Below are 24,440 nucleotides of genomic sequence, written 5' to 3' on the forward strand. Positions count from 1 at the left end.
ACATTTCCTACAAACCGAATGCATCTATAGAAAATTTTCCTCTGTAATCCTTGTTTCTATGTGTTTCCTATAAAAATCCTCCAAACCGAATAGGCCCTAACTTCTCGGTGCAGGACTCCGCTGCACCGTTCTTCTCCCAATCCCATGAGGCCACGACTCCATGACGACCATTACGATAGTACTCCTTTCGTCTCAAAATTCTTAATGTAGATTTGTTTAAACATGAATGTATTAAGTCACGTTTTAGTATTAAATATATATGTATATATATATATTTATATAGACTAATCTAAAACAAGAGTTTTAGGACGGAAGAGTGCTACGATAGTACGAGTAGTAAAATTCTTCTTTCGTTTCACAGCAAGAACGTGATTAATGGCGCAGCACGCAATTGCGGCTGGCTAAGCTGTCTTTAACCATCCAACTACAAAGAGATTTAGCCACTGACAGACCCGCCGGCGAAGTTAAAGCTCCGGCAGATCGCATCGCAGCGGTTGCCAAGGTCGCCGGCGAGCCACGGGTACCTCGACAAAGGAACATGGCCATCATAAATTACTCCGCTGGAAGGGGAAACCCCAGCCCATTGACAGGCCGACCCTCTTACGCATGCTCCGACTGGTTGGTGACTAGAATTCTCGCTAACTAACCACCATAAATACCACCGGAGCTCACGCATCGGCATCTCGCCGCCCCCTCTCGGTCCAACTCGAAAGAGCGCACGCGAACGCAGCCATGGCGGATTTGAAGGCTCCGGCCAAGGCGAGGAGGCTGGCGCCGCCCATGTCGTGGCGGACGCGCCTGTCGATCTTCGCCGCGGGTTACCTCACCGACGCCACCTGCCGCGCTGACGGCACAATCAACCGCCGCCTGCTCACCTACCTCGACCCCGGCGTCCCGCCCTCCGCCGCCCCGCGCAACGGCGTCTCCTCCCGCGACATCGACGTCGACCCCGCGACCCCGCTCCGGGCCCGCCTCTTCCACCCCGTGGGCCTGCCCGGCCCGCTCCCGGTTGTCCTGTTCTTCCACGGCGGCGGGTTCGCCTACCTCTCCGCGGCCTCCCTCGCCTACGACGCCGCGTGCCGCCGCATCGCCAGGTACTGCGGCGCGGCCGTGCTGTCGGTTGACTACCGCCGCTCTCCGGAGCACCGGTTCCCGGCGGCGTACGACGACGGGTTCTCCGCGCTCCGCTTCCTCGACGACCCCAAGAAGCACCCCGCCGACGTCGCGCCCCTCGACGCCTCCCGCTGCTTCCTCGCCGGGGACAGCGCAGGCGCCAACATCGCCCACCACGTCGCCCGCCGCTACGCCATGTCCTCCCCGTCCTTCGCCAACGTCCGGATCTCCGGCCTCATCGCCATCCAGCCCTTCTTCGGCGGCGAGGAACGGACTCCCTCCGAGCTCCAGCTGGAGGGCGCGCCCATCGTGTCCATCTCCCGCTGCGACTGGATGTGGCGCGCCTTCCTCCCGCCAGGTGCCGACCGGACGCACGAGGCCGCGCACGCGGCTTCCCCTGCGGCCGCGGCCGGCATCGACTCCCCGGCGTTCCCGCCGGCGGTGGTGGTGGTCGGCGGGTACGACCCGCTCCAGGATTGGCAGCGGCGGTACTGCGAGATGCTGACCTCCAAGGGAAAGAAGGTGCGGGTGCTGGAGTACCCCGAAGCCATCCACGCCTTCTATGTCTTCCCGGAGTTCGCCGAGTCCAAGGACCTCATGCTGAGGATGAAGGAGTTCGTCGCCGGGAGCGACGGCGGCAAGTGAGCGGCTCGCGCCAGTATCGACAGTGTCAGTGTTCGCCTGTGTGGTCGGAATTAGGAGAAGAGGATTGGGTGTGCTGGCATGACGTATCTGGACCATAGTACTCGTAGTGAATAGCAGTAGTGCAGTACGGATGACGACGTGTAATAAGTGTTATATTTACTAAATGACGGATATCCCTAAATGACCCCCGAGAATCTTATTTCGCCCAGTCCCCCCTCCTCCAAAAAAAACTTATTTCGTCGCCTTGTCCTCCCTCACGTCGTATCGCCAGACGCATAACTTACACGTGAAGGCGCCGTAGAAGGAGTCGCTTTTGACCATCGCCGATCTCAGATTGTTCAATGTTTGTTCTGCATAGGTATAAACCCTATTACTATGACGTGTTATTTACAGTTAAACCGTGGGTACTAAGTCGGTGGGTTTACACTTGGAGGACAGACGCCTTATCATAAGGCGATTCAATCATGTACTTTACCTGTTCGTTCATCATCATTGGCTGGACTGTCCATGATACGTTGAGCTCCAAGCATAGGACATGTACAACACCAAGTGATTGGGCGTGAAAGGTTAATCGGATGCTCTGAGGATAGAGAACTTATATTCTTCTGACGCTTTTTTATTAGGCCCAAATTTATACAGACGCCTTAAGTAGACGCAACTAGGCAAGAAGGCAACAATGATATAACTTTAGCCTGACAACTCCACGTTCACTTTCACTCTTACATGATGTCGTGGACCTACTTGTTTCAGTCCCAGCTATTCCTCATAGATGGCACAGTACAAAAGTGGTGGGCAACAGGAAGAATCTTGGCAACTTTTTAGTATCGCGCCCCACGGGGGAGAACTTGAAGCAACATAAATCAGGCATAGGGTCGTCCCAGGTTTCTATCTAGTGGTGCATAGCGAATACACACCCATTGTCGGTGTCAAAACCGGCGGATCTCAGGTAGGGGGTCCCGAACTGTGCGTCTAGGCCGGATGGTAACAGCAGGCAGGGGACACGATGTTTTACCCAGGTTCGGGCCCTCTTGATGGAGGTAAAACCCTACGTCCTGCTTGATTGATATTGATGATATGGGTAGTACAAGAGTAGATCTACCACGAGATCAGAGAGGCTAAACCCTAGAAGCTAGCATATGGTATGATTGTATGTTGTGGTTGTTGTCCTACGGACTAAAACCCTTCGGTTTATATAGACACCGGAGAGGGTTAGGGTTACACAAGGTCGGTTACAAAGGAGGAGATATCCATATCCGTATTGCCTAGCTTGCCTTCCACGCCAAGTAGAGTCCCATCCGGACACGGGACGAAGTCTTCAATCTTGTATCTTCATAGTCCAACAGTCCGGCCAAAGGATATAGTCCGGCTGTCCGGAGACCCCCTAATCCAGGACTCCCTCAGTAGCCCCTGAACCAGGCTTCAATGACGATGAGTCCGGCGCGCAGTATTGTCTTCGGCATTGCAAGGCGGGTTCCTTCTCCGAATACATCACAGAAGAATTTGAATACGAGGATAGTGTCCGACCCTGCAAAATAAGTTCCACATTCCACCGTAGAGAGAATAATTTTTTCGCAGATCTAATTTGCTGGCTTGTCTTGGCAGCATGACGTTACGTCATGGCCCGGTGATTATTCGAACCGTTTCTTTTAACCAGCCCCGCACATAACGCGAGGCAGTTTTTCGACACGTCTTGTCAAAGCAGAGATCGTGTCCCCTTATCACGGGATTCTCATCAATACGGGCGTGGGTAACCCAACCGCGCCATCAATTGCTGCGCTTGGGGGATAAGCGAGTTTTACCAGGCAAGTGGGGACACTTAGTTTCGTCCGCCCATATAAAGGGATAAGGATTCACCTTTCTATCCACGCCTTCTTCCTCCCTTACCCATCCGTTTTCGCACACTCGAGCTCTAGCGCCCAAGTCCGCACTTCCTACCTCGACCTTCTCCAATCATGTCCGGAGCGGGAGGCAAGTGGATGGTCTCCTCCGTCACGGAGGGAGACATCAAGAAACTGAGGAGAGCCGGATACCTGCCTGACGACATCGCGCACCGGCTCCCAGATGAGGGGCTGCTCATCCCCACCCCCAGGCCCCATGAGAGGGTAGTATTCCTCACCCATTTCCTCCGCGGACTGGGATTCCCTCTCCAGCCCTTCGTCCGGGGGCTAATATTTTATTATGTCCTGGATTTCCACGATCTGGCCCCGAACTTCATCCTCAACATCTCGGCGTTTATCGTCGTGTGCGAGGCCTTCCTCCGCATCAAGCCCCACTTCGGCTTATGGCTGAAGACCTTCAATGTCAAGCCGAAGGTGGTGGGCGGCCGCCAGGCGGAGTGCGGAGGCGCCATGGTGGGCAAGATGCCCAACGTAATATGGCTCGAGGGCTCCTTTGTGGAAACCATAAAGGGGTGGCAATCGGGGTGGTTCTATATCACCGAGCCGCGCGACCCTGCATGGGCAGCGGCCCCTGAGTTCCGATCTGGCATCCCCACACGGCTCACCTCCTGGAAAGAGAAGGGCCTATCCTGGGGTAATTCGAAAGAGCTGACCAGACTCCAAACATATATGTATTCAAAACATGGTGGACAAGAAGCTCAAGCTTGTCAACATAGTCCAAGTTATGCTCATCCGCCGGATACTCCCATGCCAACAACGAGAGTTCAACTTGTGGGAGTTCAATCTGGCGCAGCACCGAACTCTGAACAGGCTCTTCGATACGACTCATGAAGACGCCTGGAGGGTGCTGTTCAAAAGTGCCGAGGTCCCCTCCTATTACTGAGGATCGCGGATTCAGCGCGAAGCGCCAAGCCAGTGCGGTAAGCTGCTTTACCTTTCACAGGATACTTATAGATTGACTCTATGCGGGATCTAAACTCTCGTACCTTTGACAGGACTGGCAGAAGATGGCCGGACAGATTGACTGTCCTGCTCCTTTACCCGAAGGCCCCGCAGACGCTCTTTTGGCGAAGATGTTGACTCCGGCCCCTTATACGGTGCCGGAGAAGACCAAGAAGGCCAAGGGAACCCGAAAGAGTTCCCGACGCCAGGCGTCGTCGGACTCACTGTCCGATGACTCTGCGGCGCACTCTTCCCCCGAAGACGAGGAAGAAGAAGAAGATGCTCCCCCACCGACTGGGGGAGACAAGAAAAGGAAGGCCACCCCAACCGGGGAGGCCGGAGGGTCCAAGAAGGGAATGAGGGAGTCCTGGATTAGGGGGTGTCCGGATAGCCGGACTATACCTTCAGCCAGACTCCAGGACTATGAAGATACAAGATTGAAGACTTCGTCCCGTGTCCGGATGGGACTTTCCTTGGCGTGGAAGGCAAGCTTGGCGATGCGGATATTCAAGATCTCCTACCATTGTAACCGACTTTGTGTAACCCTAACCCTCTCCGGTGTCTATATAAACCGGAGGGTTTTAGTCCGTAGGACAACTTCATCATACAACAATCATACCATAGGCTAGCTTCTAGGGTTTAGCCTCCTTGATCTTGTGGTAGATCTACTCTTGTACTACCCATATCATCAATATTAATCAAGCAGGATGTAGGGTTTTACCTCCATCAAGAGGGCCCGAACCTGGGTAAAACATCGTGTTCCTTGCCTCCTGTTACCATCCGGCCTAGACGCACAGTTCGGGACCCCCTACCCGAGATCCGCCGGTTTTGACACCGACATTGGTGCTTTCATTGAGAGTTCCTCTGTGCCATCACAATCAGGAAGGATGCCTCTTCCCGTCTTTAAAGACGGCGCCGTTACTAAGGGAGCCTTGGCTGTCGGCCAAACTCTCCGGCTAGGCGGTTTTCTCATGACTGCCTGTTCGGCCGTTGCGCCGACGGTGACCTCTCGGGTCATCAAAAGCAATCTTCACGTCAGCTCGGAACTCGTCGAGCAGTTAGATACGATGGAGCTCTCTTTCGTAAACGAGCTCTTGGATCGCATCGCCGCCTTGGGGGTCACTACGGATTATGACCAGGTTGGGCTTAAACTCGATCTAAGAGAAATTAATTCTCCCCAAGTCACCCATCACGTTGCCGTGGTAGAGGCACAGTGCGGCGACTCTTCATCTATCTTAAGGACTTGCTACGTCCGGATTCCCGATCCCTCCAAGCCGGATACCCGCAGAGGGGAGGATGTAACTCAAGACCTGAACTTAGAATCAGGCAACGGGCTAGATTCACTGGACAACATCCAAGAATCCAAACTTCAGAGTTCGGAAACTCCTTGGCCTTTGAGTCTTAGATTCGGTGAAGTTCCGGACTTAATTCCACCCACCCACCCGAACATAAGCGATCTATCCCAAATCAGGCAAAAGCCCGAAGAATCAGTACATCATTACTGGGCAAGGTTCCTCCTGGTTATGAACAGGATAAAGGACTGCCGCGAGGAAGACGCAATCTCAATCTTCTGCAATAATTGCATGGACAAGGGAATCCTCAACGCCACAGGTCGTCGTGATCTTACACGCTTCGCTGACTTGGCGTCCATAGTACAAAAGTACTGTGCGATGGAAAGCGCCCGGAAAACCGAAACTAAATTTTGGGACAATCCGACCCTGAATAGAAACCTCGTCCGAAATAAAAGGGTGCATCATCATCAGACACCCGGGTTAAAAACCAAAAAACCAAAACCCTCTACAGGGCATGGAACTGTACTGGAGGGGTGGCTTAATGGACCCTGTAAAATTCATAGTACAGAGGACGCCACACCAACTCATAGCCTTAGAGCATGTTGGATACTCCGGCAGGTGGTCAAAAGGGGCGAAGATCTCCTAATTACGGAGGCCGCAGAAAGCCACCTCAGGGACTCCAGTACAGTCTTAACAGTCTTCGAGACTTTCGCATCAAATAATATGCAAAAAAGAACACTCCACAGCCTCGCCGAAGTCTATCAAGTAGCAACAATAAACCCATGGAGTGACACGGCTATTACTTTTAATGCCAGTGATGAACCTAAAATCCGAACAGCTCAAGCACCAGCCGCATTGGTACTCAGTCCTATAGTGGACGGCTTTCGCCTTACCAAGGTACTCATGGACGGAGGCAGCGGATTGAACCTCATTTATGAGGAAACCCTTCAAAAAATGGAAATAGTCTGGAACCGCATTGAGCGAAGCAGCACAACCTTTAGAGGAATAATCCCCAGTCGGGAAGCACGCTGTGCAGGAAAAATCACACTAGATGTGGTGTTCGGCACGCCGGATAATTATAGGTCCGAAGAGGTCACATTCCAAGTGGCCCCGTTCAATAGCGGATACGACGCTCTGCTGGGGCGGGAAGCGTTTACAATCTTCTAAGCAATACCCAATTACGGGTACATGAAGCTCAAGATGCCCAGGCCGAACGGAATCATCACTCTCGCTAGTGATCCGGACATAGCACTCCGTGCCGAAAACAAGACAGCCGCATTGGCCCTTGAGGCACTGTCCGAAGCCCTAGCGGCTGAGGAACTGACTACGCTGCGCTCCACGATAAATAGGGACGATGTGATACTCGATAAAAGATCCAAGTCCACCTCCTTTAAACCAGCGGATGAAATAGTCAAATTCCAGGTCCATCCAACGGACCCCAATAAAACAGCTTCCATCGGGGCACGATTAAACCCCGATGTAGACGCCGCACTGCGTGAATTCCTACGGGAGAACCGGGACATTTTTGCCTGGCACCCTTCAGACATGCCAGGAATCCCACGCAGGCTGGCCGAACACAACTTAAATATCCTAAAAGGATTCAAACCTGTCAAACAAGCCCTTCGGCGTTTCTCTGAGCCCAAGAGACAGCCAATGGGAGAGGAGCTAGCCAAACTATTGGAGGCCGGATTCATCAGAGATATAAAACATCCGGACTGGCTAGCAAACTTGGTGATGGTACCAAAGAAGGACAAATCCTGGCGCCTGTGCGTTGACTTCAAAGACCTTAACAAGGCTTGCCCAAAGGATCCCTTCCCCCTCCCCCGCATCGATCAAATTATTGACGCCATTGCAGGACACGATTCGTTGTGCTTCCTCGACGCATACTCCGGTTACCATCAAATCAAGATGGTCAAGTCAGACCAAGCCGCAACAGCATTCATCACCCAATACGGCCCATTCTGCTTCAACACAATGCCTTTCGGGCTCAAAAACGCCGGCGCAACATATCAGCGCATGATTCAGACATGTCTGGCAAACCAGATCGGCAAAACAGTAGAGGCATACGTGGATGATGTGGTCGTAAAAACAAGACATGTCGAATCCCTAGTAGACGACTTGAGGCTTACATTTGACAACCTCCGAGCATATGACATCAAGCTAAATCCGGAAAAATGCGTTTTCGGCGTTCCAGCCGGAAAGCTCTTGGGCTTCATTGTATCCGGTAGAGGAATCGAAGCAAATCCAGCCAAGATCCGAGCTTTGTCACAATTGGATATCCCAAAGGACCTCAAACAAATACAAAAATTAACCGGATGTGTGGCGGCTCTAAGCCGCTTTATCTCCCGGTTGGGAGAAAAGGCGCTACCCCTCTATCGCCTCCTTCGGCGCACCGAACACTCTGAGTGGACGGATGCCGCCACGGCCGGACTCGAGGAAATAAAAGCCATATTGGCAACAAACCCCGTCCTGGCCGCGCCAAACATCGGCGAACCAATGCTATTGTACATTGCAGCAACCCATCAAGTTGTCAGCGCAGTACTCGTCGTCGAACGGGAAACGGATGGACATAAATTCCCCCTTCAAAAGCTGGTTTACTATGTGTCCACTGTCCTCACCCCATGCAAATCACGGTACCCACATTATCAAAAGATTGCATATGCGGTATTCATGGCATCCCGGAAGCTAGGAAACTTCTTTCAAGAGTGTTCAATCACAGTAGCATCGGAAGTACCACTCAACGATATTATAAACAACCGTGACGCAACGGGCCGGATTGCAAAATGGGCCATCGAGCTCCTCCCGTTCGACATAACTTATAGGCCACGGCGAGCTATCAAGTCGCAAGTTTTGGCCGACTTCATCGCAGAATGGACGGAGGCCGAACTCCCTAAAGAGTACGACACATATTCAAACTGGATCATGCACTTCGACGGTTCCAAAATGTTGGCCGGACTTGGGGCCGGCGTCGTTTTGACGTCCCCCACAGGAGACACAGTTCAATATGTACTCCAGATTATGTACACGGACTCCAACAATGCAGCCGAATACGAGGCCCTTTTACATGGTCTCCGGATGGCAGTATCCATGGGCATTCAACGCCTAGAGGTGCGCGGGGATTCGAAACTCGCGATATCCCAAATAAATGGAGACTTCGATGCCAAGGATCCAAAAATGGCAGCTTACCGCAACGCCGTCCTCAAAATGTCAGCTCAGTTTGAGGGGCTCGAATTTCACCATATAGCCCGAGAAAACAATCAGGCGGCAGACGTCCTGGCACGCATCGGCGCAAAACGCGATGCGGTCCCCCCCAACATCTTCCTGGAAAGGCTGTTCAAGCCATCCGTACTATGGGAAGGGGAACATGACAATATTAGCCGGACCCAACCGCACTGTCCGACGCCGAACAATCTGACATAATCGGAGGCTCTGCCAATGAAATCACAACCTCAGCCCACGTACTAATGGCCGTTATCGCCCCGTGGACAGAACCATTCCTAGCCTACCTTACTAGGCAGGAACTCCCAGAGGACCAAAACGAGGCACGCTGTATAGTTCGGCGATCTAAAGCCTATAAAGTCCATGAGGGAGAACTCTATAAGAAAAGCACTACCGGAGTCCTTCAAAGGTGCATCTCCGAAGAGGAAGGGCGGACCCTGCTGGCTGAAATTCATGCCGGACTCGGTGGCCATCACGCCGCAGCCCGGTCCCTTGTAAGCAAGGCTTTCCGTACAGGCTTTTATTGGTCGACGGCCCGGGCGGACGCTCAGGACTTGGTCCAACGATGCGCCAGTTGCCAGCTTTTTGCAAACCAAAGACATATGCCACCCACCACCCTCCAAACTATCCCCATCACTTGGCCTTTCGTGGTCTGGGGGCTTGACATGGTGGGACCCCTTAAAGGCGGAATCCACAAGAAAAAAATACTTACTGGTCATGGTGGATAAGTTCACCAAATGGATAGAAGCCAAGCCTGTTAAGACGGCCGAATCTGGACCTGTGATAGACTTTATATCCGGGGTCGTACACCGTTATGGCGTCCCCCACAACATCATCATCGATAACGGCACGAACTTTACGGCCGATGAGGTAAAACTCTGGTGCAAAAACATGGGCATCAAGCTCGATTATGCTTCCTTCTATCACCCACAAACTAACGGTCAGGTCGAACGTGCAAATGGTCTCATCATGAGCGGCATCAAACTCAGATTAGTGCGGTCCCTCAAGGAATCTAACACGCACTGGGTAAAGGAGCTCGACTCCGTACTCTGGGGGCTGCGGACCACGCCGAATCGCACCACCGGATACACACCATTTTTATGGTGTACGACACAGAGGCAGTCTTGCCCTGCGACATAATTCATGACTCACCTCGAGTGCGCATGTACAAAGAAAGGGAAGCCAAGCTCGATCGGCAGGACAGTTTGGACGCCTTAGAGGAGGAGCGCGATGTGGCAAAAGCCCGTTCCGCATTCTATCAACAGCAGGCTCGAAGATATCAAAGCAGAGAAGTGCGGGCCAAAAACTACAACGTTGGTGAATTAGTTCTACGCCTACCGGACAAGAAAAAGGACAAGCTGAAGCCCAAGTGTGAAGGTCCCTTCATAATCGACCAAGTCCTGACTGGTGGAGCATACCGCCTGCGAGATGCGTCGGATAACCGACTCGAGCCGAACCCATGGAACGCGGCCCGTCTCCGAAGATTCTATGCCTAGCGCCGGACTCCGTGTTTGTCTCCTTCCTCTGTCCATTTTTTACATTTTCTGTCTTACATTTCTCTCCTTCCCCCCTTTTTCTTTTATAGCCCTTAAAGGCTCCTCAAGTGACGTGCTACTCGCGCTCATTAAACCTGGGGGCTTCTTTAACATAAGCTTATTTATACGGGCTTCATGCCCACCACATGTGTCAAACTTCTGCATGTACCTTTTCTTCACCATTATATGCATCGATATGACTTAAGTTTTGGCCAAGCTGGGTTGCCTGGCTCCTGTGCTTACCCCTATGTTCCCGATTGTTCGGCTAGGTGGTAAAGGGAGCACCTCTGCGATTGTTACTACCGGATCAGCCGGATGTGTACCTCAGACTAGGTGAAGCCGAAAGCTAGCGTTCTTAAGGGAATATTCGGTCGGTGAACTAAAAGATTACCTTTTTTACTTATTTATATATATGCCCCCAGATGATTTTCCTGCGTTTGCAGTCCGTACATGCACTTTAGGGCATGCCTCCCAGAGAAAGGAACCCCTAACGGAACTATTCTCTCTGGAAGATGTTTCTTACTAACCATGTAATATAACATAACTAGTTGGGCACTTGTATGATAAAGCACTAATGACCCCTACGCCTGGTCTCCATGCATACCCCGGTTCTTACATAACCGATAGGGTATTCAGACACACTCCGGACCGTCAGGTCCTGAGGTTGAAGCAAAAGGGTCGGCAACGACAAACGATCTACAATCCGCCTAGAAGGCATTACACATGTCAATTAAAAAGTACATAGTCACTCTGACTAATTGTATTCCTCTTCAATACCATCTAACAGGCTGTCTAACTTACAGTCCTGCTGGGAATACTTGGCGGCCAATTCTACTTGGCCGTATACTAAGCTTACAGGGATCTCCTTCCCATCAGGCCCCACAGGTCCGACCTCGGCCATGTGGTTTGGGTCAGACTTCGTGTACGGCGTCTTCACCATGGCCCAGGCCTCCCTAGCGCCTTGTCGGTAGGCCGATATCTTCCACAACCGGAAGCGCCACCGAGCTCCCTTAAGCTTCTCGAAAGCTCTCCAAGGCCCTCGGGCATGGAGTGGGAAGGCCATAAGGCTTGGGCAACGCCTCGCATCGCCTGCCAAACTCGCTCGTGCAGTTGCGAGAGCTCGGGAAGAAGGTCACCCGTAGAACCGGGCATCTCCTCTGCAGGACGACCCGTTAGCATACCTACAGACATTACTCTGTTAGTCGACTTCCTCGCCGAACTCTTTTCTTTCAAAGATTCGCTTAAGCACTTACTAAATATGCCGCGTCGAAGCCGCCGATTCTCCTTAGTGGAGTCCGACAGCTGGCCACGAACATCTTTAAGTTCAACATCCAGCTTGGTGTTGGCATCCTGAAGATCATTCTTCTCCCACCTCACCCTTGTCAGCATACTCTCACCGGCCTTTAGCCGGCGTAAGAGTTGTTGCCTCTCTGGATCCAGTCTGGCGCCATCTGCAATATGATTTGGCAGACTTACACCCACGCCGCACTTCACAAGATACTAATCTTTCGAAGTGTATCTTACCAGAGGGGGTCTCTTTGGGCTCCCCTGCTGCGGCTAGTGCGGCCTCCAGTTGGGCTTTGCACTCTTCCAGCTCCTGGGACAGTACGGTATTCTTCTCTGTGAGAACCTGCATAACAAATGATCCTTAAATCAGTTACTCTAACTGTTTCAAGTCTCGGGGGCTACTGGTATATATATATATATTTACCAAAAAATTTCTTACCCGTATGTCTTTTACATATTGCTCCGTGGCTCTCGCTAAACCATTTTGAGCGGCACGGAGGTACGCATCTCCCGAATGGAAGGCATCTAATGCCTCTTGGGAGAAACAAGCGTCGCGAAGAACTGTCCGGCGACGCCTGTGGTTCATGGCACTCTCCACCTCGGAATTGGTGGCAGACAGCCTGTTCGCATCCTCTGTCGAATGAGCGTCCGGTGCGCGCCTTGTGTTCGATTCCGCTTCTGGGCCAGGCTTTGGAGCCTGGCTGGTGGAGGCGCGATTGGCAGCCTCTCCGGATGTAGTCCGGCGAGGTCTCTTCGTCCTGAAGACAACACGAACGTTAATATGCCCTGAAGGAATAACACCAGGGAAAAAGAGGGTGCGCTATACCTTTGCGCCGGCGTCTCAGTCCGGACTACATTCCTTTTTACCCCACGGGGCCCTGCGGCCCCTCGTTGGCTAGCCGCCGCAGGTTCGGCCTCCCACCTCGGAAACCTCCCCTGCAAAACACGGTCGTTGTCAGGAAGACTGAAATGCGTGAGAATGGATTCCTTCTCAAGGGGATGAGACTCCGCTCTTTGTTACCTGGGAGGCCGGAATTAACCATGGGTAATCAGCCGTAATGGCCACCAAGGTATTGTCCTTGCTTAGCTGATGAAACACCCCATCGATCAGCTCCACCAATATGTCCGGATCCTCTTCGGAGTCCGGATCGAGGGACCGTTCTGGATCCTCGGGCTGTGGGGGACGGCTATTTATATCCTTTACTTCTTGACGCAGTTCCTATGTTGAAGTCGTTAGACTACATATTTAATCATGGGAATATAAAACGGATGGGCAAGCACAATTGTCCACTTACCCAACTCGGAGGGTTGTACATAGAAAATCCGCCCTGCGGGATGACGCGGAGGAATTCCTCCTCTTCTCCCTTGTACAAAGAGGATAAGATCTTTACTAGAGCGGCAGTTGAGGCTGGCCCCTTACGACCGTAACGGGTGGCGTCATCCTCCCCGTTAAAATCCCACATGGGGTGGCCTCTATATTGAAGCGGCTGCACCCCCCGCATAATGCATGTGGCCATGACTTCAATCATGGTTAGCCCGGAATGAGCCAATAGTCTTATCCGACCCATCAGATGAAGGACGTCCCTGTCGCCTTCTCTTTGAGAGCTCCGCGGACACCAGCTTAGGCGTTTCTTTAAGGGAGCACTGTTGAATTCGGCGAGACCCGCCCAGATAGGATTCGGCAGCGGGACATCATCTATATAAAACAATTCCGAAGGCCAGTCCTCGGACGCCTTCTTTGGGGTTCCGGATAGATATCCAGTCCCGGCGATACGCCACACTTCGGCTCCGCCCACTTGATATATAGACCCCTCTTGACAGTGGGGCACCAGGCAGAATAACCTCTTCCACAGCGCGAAGTGAGCCTCAACACCCAAGAATAGCTCGCAAAGGGCGACGAAGCCCGTGATATGCAATATAGAGGCGGGCGTGAGATTGTGCAGCTGGAGGCCGTAGAACTCCAGAAGCCCACGGAGAAATGGATGAATTGGAAATCCAAGTCCTCTTACTAGATAAGGGACGAGGCACACCCGCTCTCCTTTGGAGGGATTGGGGGTGCTCTCCGCTTGCTCTCCGCTTGCTCTCCGCCATTATAGGTGGCGAGTCCGGCTCGGACCGGGACCATATAGGCCTGAGGGAGAAATCCCTTGGCCTGAAGTGACACTAGCTCTCTGTGCAGGATGGAGCACCTCTCCCAGTCTCCAGGTTTAGGACTGGAAGGGTGAGAGGAGGAGCTGCGACGGCTGGCCATGTTGGAATGGACCTTTGCTGGAGGCGCTCTGATGATTACTCGCAGAGTGGAGAAGGTGTGGTTTGGATCTGAATCCCCATCCCATTAAATAGGCGGCTCGTTTATGCGGCTAGGGGTGTGAATGTAAAAACACCCTGACTTTTCGCATTCGTTTAACACGTGGAAGACGTCCATTATTGGGCGTGGAAGACGAGGTGCGCTACATTACGAAAATCGGACATTATTCAGCAGGTACACGGAATTTGGAGAAGAACCCGCCTTGCAATGCCGAAGACAATCTGCGCGCCGGACTCGTCGTCATTGAAGCCTGGTTCGGGGGCTACTGAGGGAGTCCTGGATTAGGGGGTGTCCGGATAGCCGGACTATACCTTCAGCCAGACTCCAGGACTATGAAGATACAAGATTGAAAACTTCGTCCCGTGTCCGGATGGACTTTCCTTGGCGTGGAAGGCAAGCTTGGCGATGCGGATATTCAAGATCTCCTACCATTGTAACCGACTTTGTGTAACCCTAACCCTCTCCGGTGTCTATATAAACCGGAGGGTTTTAGTCCGTAGGACAACTTCATCATACAACAATCATACCATAGACTAGCTTCTAGGGTTTAGCCTCCTTGATGTCGTGGTAGATCTACTCTTGTACTACCCATATCATCAATATTAATCATGCAGGATGTAGGGTTTTACCTCCATCAAGAGGGCCCGAACCTGGGTAAAACATCGTGTTCCTTGCCTCCTGTTACCATCCGGCCTAGACGCACAGTTCGGGACCCCCTACCCGAGATCCGCCGGTTTTGACACCGACAGGGAAGGACTCTCCTTTCGGACGGTTCCACTGCCGCCGACGAAGGCGAAGACGAGTGGTTGCCCAGGGTCAAGCCCCCGGGGAGATCGTAAGTATTCGGATACCAGAGTAACTCAGGATTCCTTTGTTTGCATTGCTTTCCCTAACGCCGAACGCAATTATGCAGGCCGCCACGAGCCAGTATCGATGTATCATCGGACGGCTCCTTGGGCTTGTCGGACATGGATAGTGATCCAGTCTCGACCGCCACCTCCCCTCATCCTGCCGACGACGCCGAGGTGTTGTCTCAAGAGGCACCAGATCGAGGGGAGACAGTCCCGGAGGCGCCTCAAGGCGACCTTCCGGACTCCGGGAGCCGAGGGGACGGGGCCCCTGAGGGCTCCGAGTTCGGTCCTCAGCCGAACACCGCGCCGGAACCTCCAGCGGTTCCAGGCTCGGGCAGGAGGCCTCCTTCTAAGAGGGGCAAGACGCCTGTGCCGGTGACCTCTGTCCATCTAGAGGCGCCGGACAATCTGCTGGAAGTGCTTCGCAGCGCTTCCATCGACGAGGAGCACCGCACTATCATGAGTGCGGTGATCCAGAAGATTCAGTCCGCCAAGAGCGGATTGACTGAAGCATGTGCCAGCCTTCTAACAGGCTTCGAGGTAAGTGTTTTAAAATGTAGTAGAAATATTACCGCATAGACAGTAGCCCCTGATGCTTTGTTCGGTGTTCACAAAGAAAAGCCGAACGGAGGATCAAATAATATCGCAGGAGTCTAATATAAGTATGTCAATATGCATATGCAGGCTTCGCTGCTGGCGTCCGCCGCACTAACTGCGGAGGTCGCCGTACTGAAGCAGGACCTCGAGGGGTCCAGGAAAGAGCTCGGCCTTGCCAAGAGGCAACTTGAGGAGAACAAGGGTAAGTAATACCCTGTCTTATGTATATATATAAAAAAGGACGCGATTGCAAAATGACAGGATCATCGTATGTTTGCCAAGGGCCACGACCGAGGTGGCGACCCTAAAGCAAGCGCTAACCTAGGCCGAGGATACAGCGGCCAAGGAGCGCACCGAGCAAGAGAAGCACGAGGCTCGGGTGGGCGAGGTGCAGCAAGAGCTCTAGGCTCTTGTGGCGAAGCACGAGGCGTTGGAGCTTGACTCCAAGACGCGGGAGTCTGAGCTTGCCGCGGCCCTCGAGAGTGTAAAAAGTGCCAAGGCCGAAGCCCAAAAGGCCCTCCAAGAGATCGACGAGATGAAGAAGATAGCGACGGGTAAGGCTTTCTATATGCAAAGCAAGCATGTAAAAGTGAATTACCGATTACTTACCTGGATCCAGAGCTCTTCAGGAGCATTCGCAGATTTGCCCCGCAGTGTGTCCGATGCCGCACAATTTGACCAGGCCGAGGATGGAAGCTCGATGGAGAAGTTGTTCTGGTCTTAGTATGCTGAGGCCGAACATCCGGTGCCAATGAGCGACCAGCTGAAGCAGATGGTCGAGCTACATAAGGCGGCCGATCAGGCCATGAAGAGCTTTATAGTCCGGCTGTGGCCTGGCGACGCCCTTCTGAATAGCTTCTTCGGCTTGGTGAGGCGGCTTGTGGTTGCCTGCCCGCGGCTGGAGGTCATCAAGCGATCTGTCTGCATTGAAGGTGCATGCCGGGCTTTTGCCCGTGTGAAATTGCAGTCGGTCAAACTAGACGCCGTGAAGCTGATCAAGGAGGGGCCGCCAGAGGGCAAGGAGCACCGCCACCCCGAGATGTACTACGAGGGTGTTCTGCCGGGTGCCCGTCTCATCGCGAACGAGTGTTCAAAAGATGTAATATTTGAATGAGACTTGCTCGTTTATCCTGTATGTATGAAAAATTGTTTCATATGCGCTATGCAACGCTTGTTGGAATTTAAAATATTACCTTTTGTTTGGTTGTTTATCCAATCTGAGAGATGGCTAGTCCTCGGCTTCTGCCCCCATGCCACGAGTGCTGGGGTGTTCGGGATAAACCTGAGCACTCTTGTTCCCATGTTTGGGTCCTTCGAGGGAGGTGCTCAGCACATCGAACAAGGCAACCGGACTAATGATGCTTTATCACTCTCACTTAGCCATAGAATTCTATAATTTTAAATTTCGGCGAAGCCCTTGGTATTTGGAAGGCCGAATTCGGGGCGCGACACATGCCTTTAAGCCGGACAGGGTCGACCCCTCGCTCTAAGCGGCATAAGTCTTTAGGGACTTGAAAACCTCGCCGAACAGCGACCAATCTCTCGCTTTATCATGACAGTCAGTTTTAGCTTTATCTACTGAGGTGCTGAACCCAGCAGAACCGGGGCACAATCGCAGTAGTTCTCCTAGCGCTACCATAGCCGATAGAGCGGAACGTAAGGTACCAAAACATAGGAGCCAGGCAAACCCAACATTTGACCAAAGACATGATTCGGAGCTGATGCATATAATGCTATAAGTTCGGGGTGCCGCACTTGTGAAAGTGTTTGGACTTTTCACACCGCATTGTGGGGTACGCAAGCCCCTGGTGTATTGGCCGTACCATAGTGTACAGTTGCAAGGCGTCATTAACGAACACACACACACACATATACATATATATATATAACAAGAATGCAATAATAGTCGTAAAATTGCATTAAAGCAGAGTGATACAGATAGTGCGATAAGCAAAGAGTAGGACTATGTCCCTTCCAAGGGCAAGATGAGGAATGATATTAAATTGAATATTTCACTCGTTACTGTAATCAACCTGGGAATTCCGTGGTATAACGTAGCTGTCTGCCTCCTTGGTTGCTGCATCATGTGTTCGGCAATAGTGCTGCCGGACAGTGTTTCCAGAGATTAAGGTCCTGAAAGAAAAAGAAAAATAACTGAACGGGGAGCCCCTAGTGCGGTTTAGGCCGCGTCTTGGGGCGTGCCGCAGTTGTGCCCCCCTCCCCACCTCTGCCCATGGTATTTTTAATGCATAATTATGTATGCGCGGCATGAGTTTTGCCGCTGGGCTGGGATTGGGGTGGCCGCCGTATTGCTACGCGAGCTCAGATCGCGCCAGGCGGTCTATTTGCCGATTGCCCCGAGCGCGCTTGAAGGTGTCCGAGCTGTGAAGCGCCGAACTGGTTGATTGCCTTGAGAGGCTGCTTTGCGTTTCTGCTGCGAGGGCTGCGGTGTGCTCCTCTGTTCGGAGAGAGCGCTCTATGTTTCCATTGACTATAATAACTCCGCGAGGTCCTGGCATCTTGAGCTTGAGGTATGCATAATTCGGTACCGCATTGAATCTAGCAAATGCGGTTCGCCCGAGCAGCGTGTGATAACCACTGCAGAACGGGACTATATCGAAGATTAACTCTTCGCTTCGGAAGTTATCCGGGGATCAGAAGACCACTTCCAGTGTAATTGAGCCTATGCAATGGGCCTCTACACCTGGGATGACGCCCTTAAAGGTCGTTTTTGTGGGTTTGATCCTTGAGGGGTCTATACTCATTTTGCGCACTGTGCCCTGATAAAGCAGGTTCAGGCTGCCGCAGCCGTCCATAAGGACTCGAGTGAGGTGAATTCCATTGATGATTGGGTCTAGGACCAGTGCGGCGAATTCGCCATGACGGATACTAGTGGGGTGGTCCCTGCGATCGAAGGTGATCGGACAGGAGGACCAAGGGTTGAACTTTGGGGCGACTGGCTCCAACGCATATACGTCCCTGAGCACACGCTTCCGCTCCCTCTTGGGGATGTGGGTTGCGTATATCATGTTCATCGTCCGCACTTGCGGGGGAAACCTCTTCTGTCCTCCAGTGTGCGGCTGCCGGGGTTCCTCCTCGTCATCGCTATGCGGCCCCTTGTCCTTGTTTTCGGCAATTAACTTGCCGGCCTGCTTGAACACCCAACAATCCATGTTGGCGTGATTGTCTGGCTTGTCTGGGGTGCTGTGTATTTGACACGAGCGATCGAGTATACGGTCCAAGCTGGACGGACCCGGCGTACTTTGTTTGAATGGCTTTTTCCGCTGACCGGGTTTAGAGCCTTTGAATCCGGCATTGACTGCCGTATCCTCAATATTTTCGCTGTTAATGCGGCGCTTATGCTTGTTGCGACGTGACCTGCTATTGCCGTCCTTGGTATCTGAGGTACCATGGTTCTTTGATATGTTATTACTGCGAGCCAGCCAGCTGTCTTCTCCCGCACAAAAGCGGGTCATGAGCGTCGTGAGAGCTGCCATAGATTTCGGCTTTTCCTGACCGAGGTGCCGGGCTAGCCACTCGTCTCGGATGTTGTGCTTGAAAGCCGCTAAGGCCTCCGCATTTGGACAGTCGACGATTTGATTTTTCTTTGTAAGGAACCGAGTCCAGAATTGCCTGGCCGACTCTTCTGGCTGCTGAATTATGTGGCTCAAATCATCGGCGTCTGGTGGTCGCACATAAGTGCCCTGAAAGTTGTCGAGGAATGCGGCTTCCAGATCTTCCCAACAGCTAATGGAGTCCGCTGGCAAGCTGTTAAGCCAATGTCGCGCTGGTCCTTTGAGCATTAGTGGGAGGTATTTGATGGCGTGTAAGTCATCGCCGCGGGCCATGTGGATGTGGAGGAGGAAGTCCTCAATCCATACAGTGGGATTTGTTGTGCCGTCGTATGATTCAATATTTACAGGTTTGAAACCTTCTGGGAATTGATGTTCCATTACTTCGTTTGTGAAGCATAAGGGGTGTGCGGCGCCTCTGTATTGGGCTATATCACGACGCAACTCGAATGGGTCTTGCCTGCTGTGTTCAGCCCGGCCGGATTTGCTTTTATTGTATCCGGCGTGACGTTTGTCGTCTCACAGAGTGGTGCGCCGTCGTGATCCGTAGATCGATCTTGAATGCTTTGCCTTGTCCTCCAATATGTCTCGCAGGTCTGGCATATCTCCCCATGCCTTTTTTGAATGGCGTTGGGGTGGAGGCTGAGCTTTTGGCTGGAATGCCTCTCTATCGCGGCCACGAGGTGGCCGATCAGCCGTATCAGACGCTTCTTCCTCCAATCGGGGTAGTAACCTGCACCTTGGGTAACTCTTGGAGGGGCGCTCGAGTTTATATTCCTCGGCCGCGAGGACTTCAGTCCATTTGTTAGCTAGCAGATCTTGGTCAGCTTGAAGCTGCTGCTGCTTTTTCTTCAGGCTATTTGCCGTGGCCATAAGCTGGCGCTTGAAGCGCTCTTGTTCGACTGGATCCTCTGGTACGGCAAATTCATCGTCGGCGAGGCTTGCCTCGCCTTCGGAGGGGGGCATGTGATTGTCATCCTCCTCCTCTCCGTCTACCGCTCTCTCAGGAGAGCTGGCTCCTCCATCCTCCTGCTCTAAATCTTGCTGGAGGGGTTTGTTGTTGTCTTCGGCACTATCCAGAGTGTTATTATCTCATGTGCCGGTATCACCACTTTTGCTTTGGCGGGACTTAGAGCGGCGCCGCTGACGTCGGCGTTTGGGTTGCTTCTTGGAGGGGTCATCCTCTGCTATCCCGTCGCCATTGCCTTCTTTGGGTGTATCCACCATGTATATGTCATATGACAAGGTGGCTTTCCAGTGCCCTATAGGTGCTGGTTCATGTTCGTCTCCTACATCGTCGTCCATCCCGACGATGTCTTCGGAGTCGAAGTCGAGCATGTCGGTTAAATCATTGATAGTGGCTACGAAGTGGGTGGTGGGTGGGCGTCGAATTTATTCGTCGTCCGCATCCCAATCATGTTGGCCATAATCCGGGCAGGGCTCTCCTGACAAAGAGAGAGACCTTAGTGAATTCAGAATGTCGCCGAAGGGCGAGTGCTGAAAGATATCTGCGGCGGTGAATTCCATGATCGGCGCCCAATCGGATTCGATTGGCAGGGGCGCGGATGGTTCGGAGTCAGGAAAAGAGTCCGGCACCTTGGAGTCACGGGCTGTGCAGAGGGTTAGGCTGATGTTCAGCTCGATCGCCGTTGAGACTGCAGCCCCTGAGGCGGTGTCTAACAGCCCGTCCTTGACTGGCGTAGTTGGCTCCGAGCTAAGGGTCGGAGCTGATGTGGGCGCAGCCTCTGGGGTACTGTTCGGTGGCAGAGCTTGGTCATACCAATCGCGACAGTGTGGCGCGCCCGGCTATGGCTCGAATCCGTCGAAGATCAAGTCTCCGCGGATGTCGGCCGTGTAGTTCAAACTTCCAAATCTGACCTGATGGCCAGGGGCGTAGCTTTCAATCTGCTCCAGATGGCCAAGCGAATTAGCCCGTAGTGCAAAGCCGCCGAATACGAAGTTCTGTCCAGGGAGAAAAGTCTCACCCTGGACCGCATCGCTATCGATGATAGTAGGAGCCATTAAGCCTAATGGCGATGACACAGAGGAACTCTCAATGAAAGCACCAATGTCGGTGTCAAAACCGGCGGATCTCGGGTAGGGGGTCCCGAACTGTGCGTCTAGGCCGGATGGTAACAGGAGGCAGGGGACACGATGTTTTACCCAGGTTCGGGCCCTCTTGATGGAGGTAAAACCCTACGTCCTGCTTGATTGATATTGATGATATGGGTAGTACAAGAGTAGATCTACCACGAGATCAGAGAGGCTAAACCCTAGAAGCTAGCCTATGGTATGATTGTATGTTGTGGTTGTTGTCCTACGGACTAAAACCCTTCGGTTTATATAGACACCGGAGAGGGTTAGGGTTACACAAGGTCGGTTACAAAGGAGGAGATATCCATATCCGTATTGCCTAGCTTGCCTTCCACGCCAAGTAAAGTCCCATCCGGACACGATAGGAAGTCTTCAATCTTGTATCTTCATAGTCCAACAGTCCGGCTAAAGGATATAGTCCGGCTGTCCGGAGACCCCCTAATCCAGGACTCCCTCACCCATGCTTCATGAATGGCATGCTTTCGATGTCGTGGACAGAAGGTGGCATCTTTCTGACTATGGGGTAGCCGTACCCAACGAAAAGCAAGTGGTCTCCAAGATTTTTTGTTGGCAGCCAGATAGCATCGTAGAGGTCTATCGCACTGTCATTCATCTGGTATACCTCGCATAGCAAACCTGAACACATATGGCCACCTACATGGTGAAGGTGAGGTTGAATGCATTATAAGTTTTCAGGGTTCGAATGTAAAGGAATAAGGGGTGCATCGTCAGGGTTCGATCGAGGTATTCTGCTAGCACCATGTCCGACGAGGGGACCGTGGATAAGGACTAATAAGATAGTATGTCCCAAGTGCTTACTGTCAGTTATAAAGTTCCATGTAATACCGGGTCGAACGCCAAGTTTTGGCTGTTTGATTCTGATAGGGGGATGGCTCGTTCCTGCAAAACATAGGTCTTGTCATACCCTACAATTGGGTTGTCATACAGATGCAGATGTGAACAAGAATATCCAGATACAAACTGAATTTTATTTGTTGTCTAGCATACTGTATGACGTATCCCAAATGAAGCAAGCCTTGTCATTTTTTTACCACGAAGACGCGGTCTGCATGGTACATGGTGTGTTCATACTTGTACGGGTACAAACTTGCCACATGCAACACATACCAGCCGTTGCCGTCGACCGGATGCTTGTTCATGGCTATGGTGATGCCGAACACCGCAATGAGATGGAAATCAGCGTACACACACAACCTTGTGGGGGGGGGGTCTACAAGTGCTATCTTCTTCAAAGTTGTTGTGTGATTGCTTGTAATCTACGTTGGTATTTCCTCGAAGAGGAGAGTATGATGCAACAGATCAAAGGTAAGCATTTCCCTCAGTTATGAAACCAAGGTTATCAGTCCAGTAGAAGAACCAAGCAACACTATGTAAACATCACCTACACACAAACAACAAATACTTGCAACTCAACGCGTAAGAGGGGTTGTCAATCCCTCCACGGTATTGAGATAGATTAAATTGTATAGGTTTTGGTAAATAGATCTAGCAAAAACACAAAATAAAATAAAGAAAGAAAAATCACAGCAAGGTATTTTGGGTTTAATATGATAGGAAAATAGACCCAAGGGCCATAGTTTTCACTATAGGTTTCTCTCAAGAAAATAGCATACGGTGGGTAAACAAACTACGATTGGGCAATAGAAAAGCAAATAATTATGATGATATCCAAGGCAATGATCATGTATATAGGCATCACGTCCAAGATTAGTACACCGACTCCTACCTGCATCTACTACTATTACTCCACACATCGACCGCTATTCAACATGCATCTAGTGTATTAAGTTCATGGAAAAACAGAGTAATACAATAAGAATGATGACATGATGTAGACAAGACATATTCGTGTAGGAATAAACACCATCTTGTTACCCTTAATAGCAATGATACATGAGTGTCATGTCTCTTTCTGTCACTGAGATTGAGCACCGCAAGATCGAACCCATCACAAAGCACCTCTTCCCATGGCAAGAAATATCAATCTAGTTGGCCAAACCAAACCAAAATTTCGGAGAAGAAATACGAGGCTATAAAAATCATGCATATAAGAGTTCAAAGAAGACTCAAATAATATTCATAGATAGATCTGATCATAACCTCACAATTTATCAAATCCCAACAAACACACCCCCGAAAAGAGTTACATCAAATACATCTCCAAGAACACCGAGGAGAACATTATATTGAAGATCAAAAAGAGAGAAGAAGCCATCTAGTCACTAGCTACGGACCCATAGGTCTGTGGTAACATTGGTACGCGTCGGTGCTATACAAACAGTTTTTAACCCCCTTCCGCGACGACATTTGGAACCATCGCCAAGTGAGTGTGGGCGATAGGGGGTCCTTCCCACACGACCTAGAAATCGCCGGGGATAGGCCCTCGTGGGACATAGGCTGGGGCAAAATGAGCTCGTGTGCAATCGGGTGAGGCATCAAAACCCAATCATTTCCGTTCGTATGTACATCCCACACGGTGAATCCCAAAAAAAACATTTCTGTTCGTATGTAGATCACACACAGTCAATCTGTAAGAGCATCTAGTGCCCCTTAGTGATTTTGGTGTATTGAAGATTTATAGGTTAAGGGACTGATGCATTTGTGAGTGTACATAGGTCTATAAGTATATGAGGAGTTTGATATTTACAAAGAAAGTCGACCCCTAAAAATGAAGTTCTTCGACTGAAGACTTTGGATTTCTGAAGACTTGGTATTCATTCGAGGAACATGAAGCATGAAGACTTTTGTTTTCGTAGTTACATTTTCTCTTTCTTGAGTCATAGGAAACACCGTACTGTTAAAGGGGGTCGAGGAAATACTAAGGAAAAATTTCCAAGTGATGCTCAACTCAAAATCCTACACCTACCAATCCCTTCGAGTGAAGCCATTGGAAATCTCATATAGTTCAGTCAATTTCTTCAGTGACAGAGACGAAGTTCTTCTGGTCTCTGAGAAATTTGATCTGACTGAGGAGTTAGGAATTCGCCAGTGCGAATTGCCTACACAGTGAGGAGCATGATAGCCCTGAGGAATTTGATACTCAAAATTCTGACCGTTGCTGTGCTT

General features: G+C 51.4%; 1 protein-coding gene across 1 annotated transcript; it reads left to right on the forward strand.

Annotated features, from left to right (window-relative positions):
• The first annotated feature begins 380 nt into the window (after positions 1-380).
• Positions 381-1,942, forward strand: LOC125550794 (putative carboxylesterase 18). The gene has a single exon (XM_048713886.2). It carries the CDS (start codon positions 733-735, stop codon positions 1,756-1,758), a length of 1,026 nt encoding a protein of 341 aa, XP_048569843.2. The 5' UTR covers positions 381-732; the 3' UTR covers positions 1,759-1,942.
• The last annotated feature ends 22,498 nt before the right edge of the window (positions 1,943-24,440 follow it).

This window comes from Triticum urartu, chromosome 4A (assembly GCF_056163025.1).
Source record: "Triticum urartu cultivar PI428250 chromosome 4A, HENAU_Tu73, whole genome shotgun sequence".
NCBI lineage: Eukaryota > Viridiplantae > Streptophyta > Magnoliopsida > Poales > Poaceae > Triticum > Triticum urartu.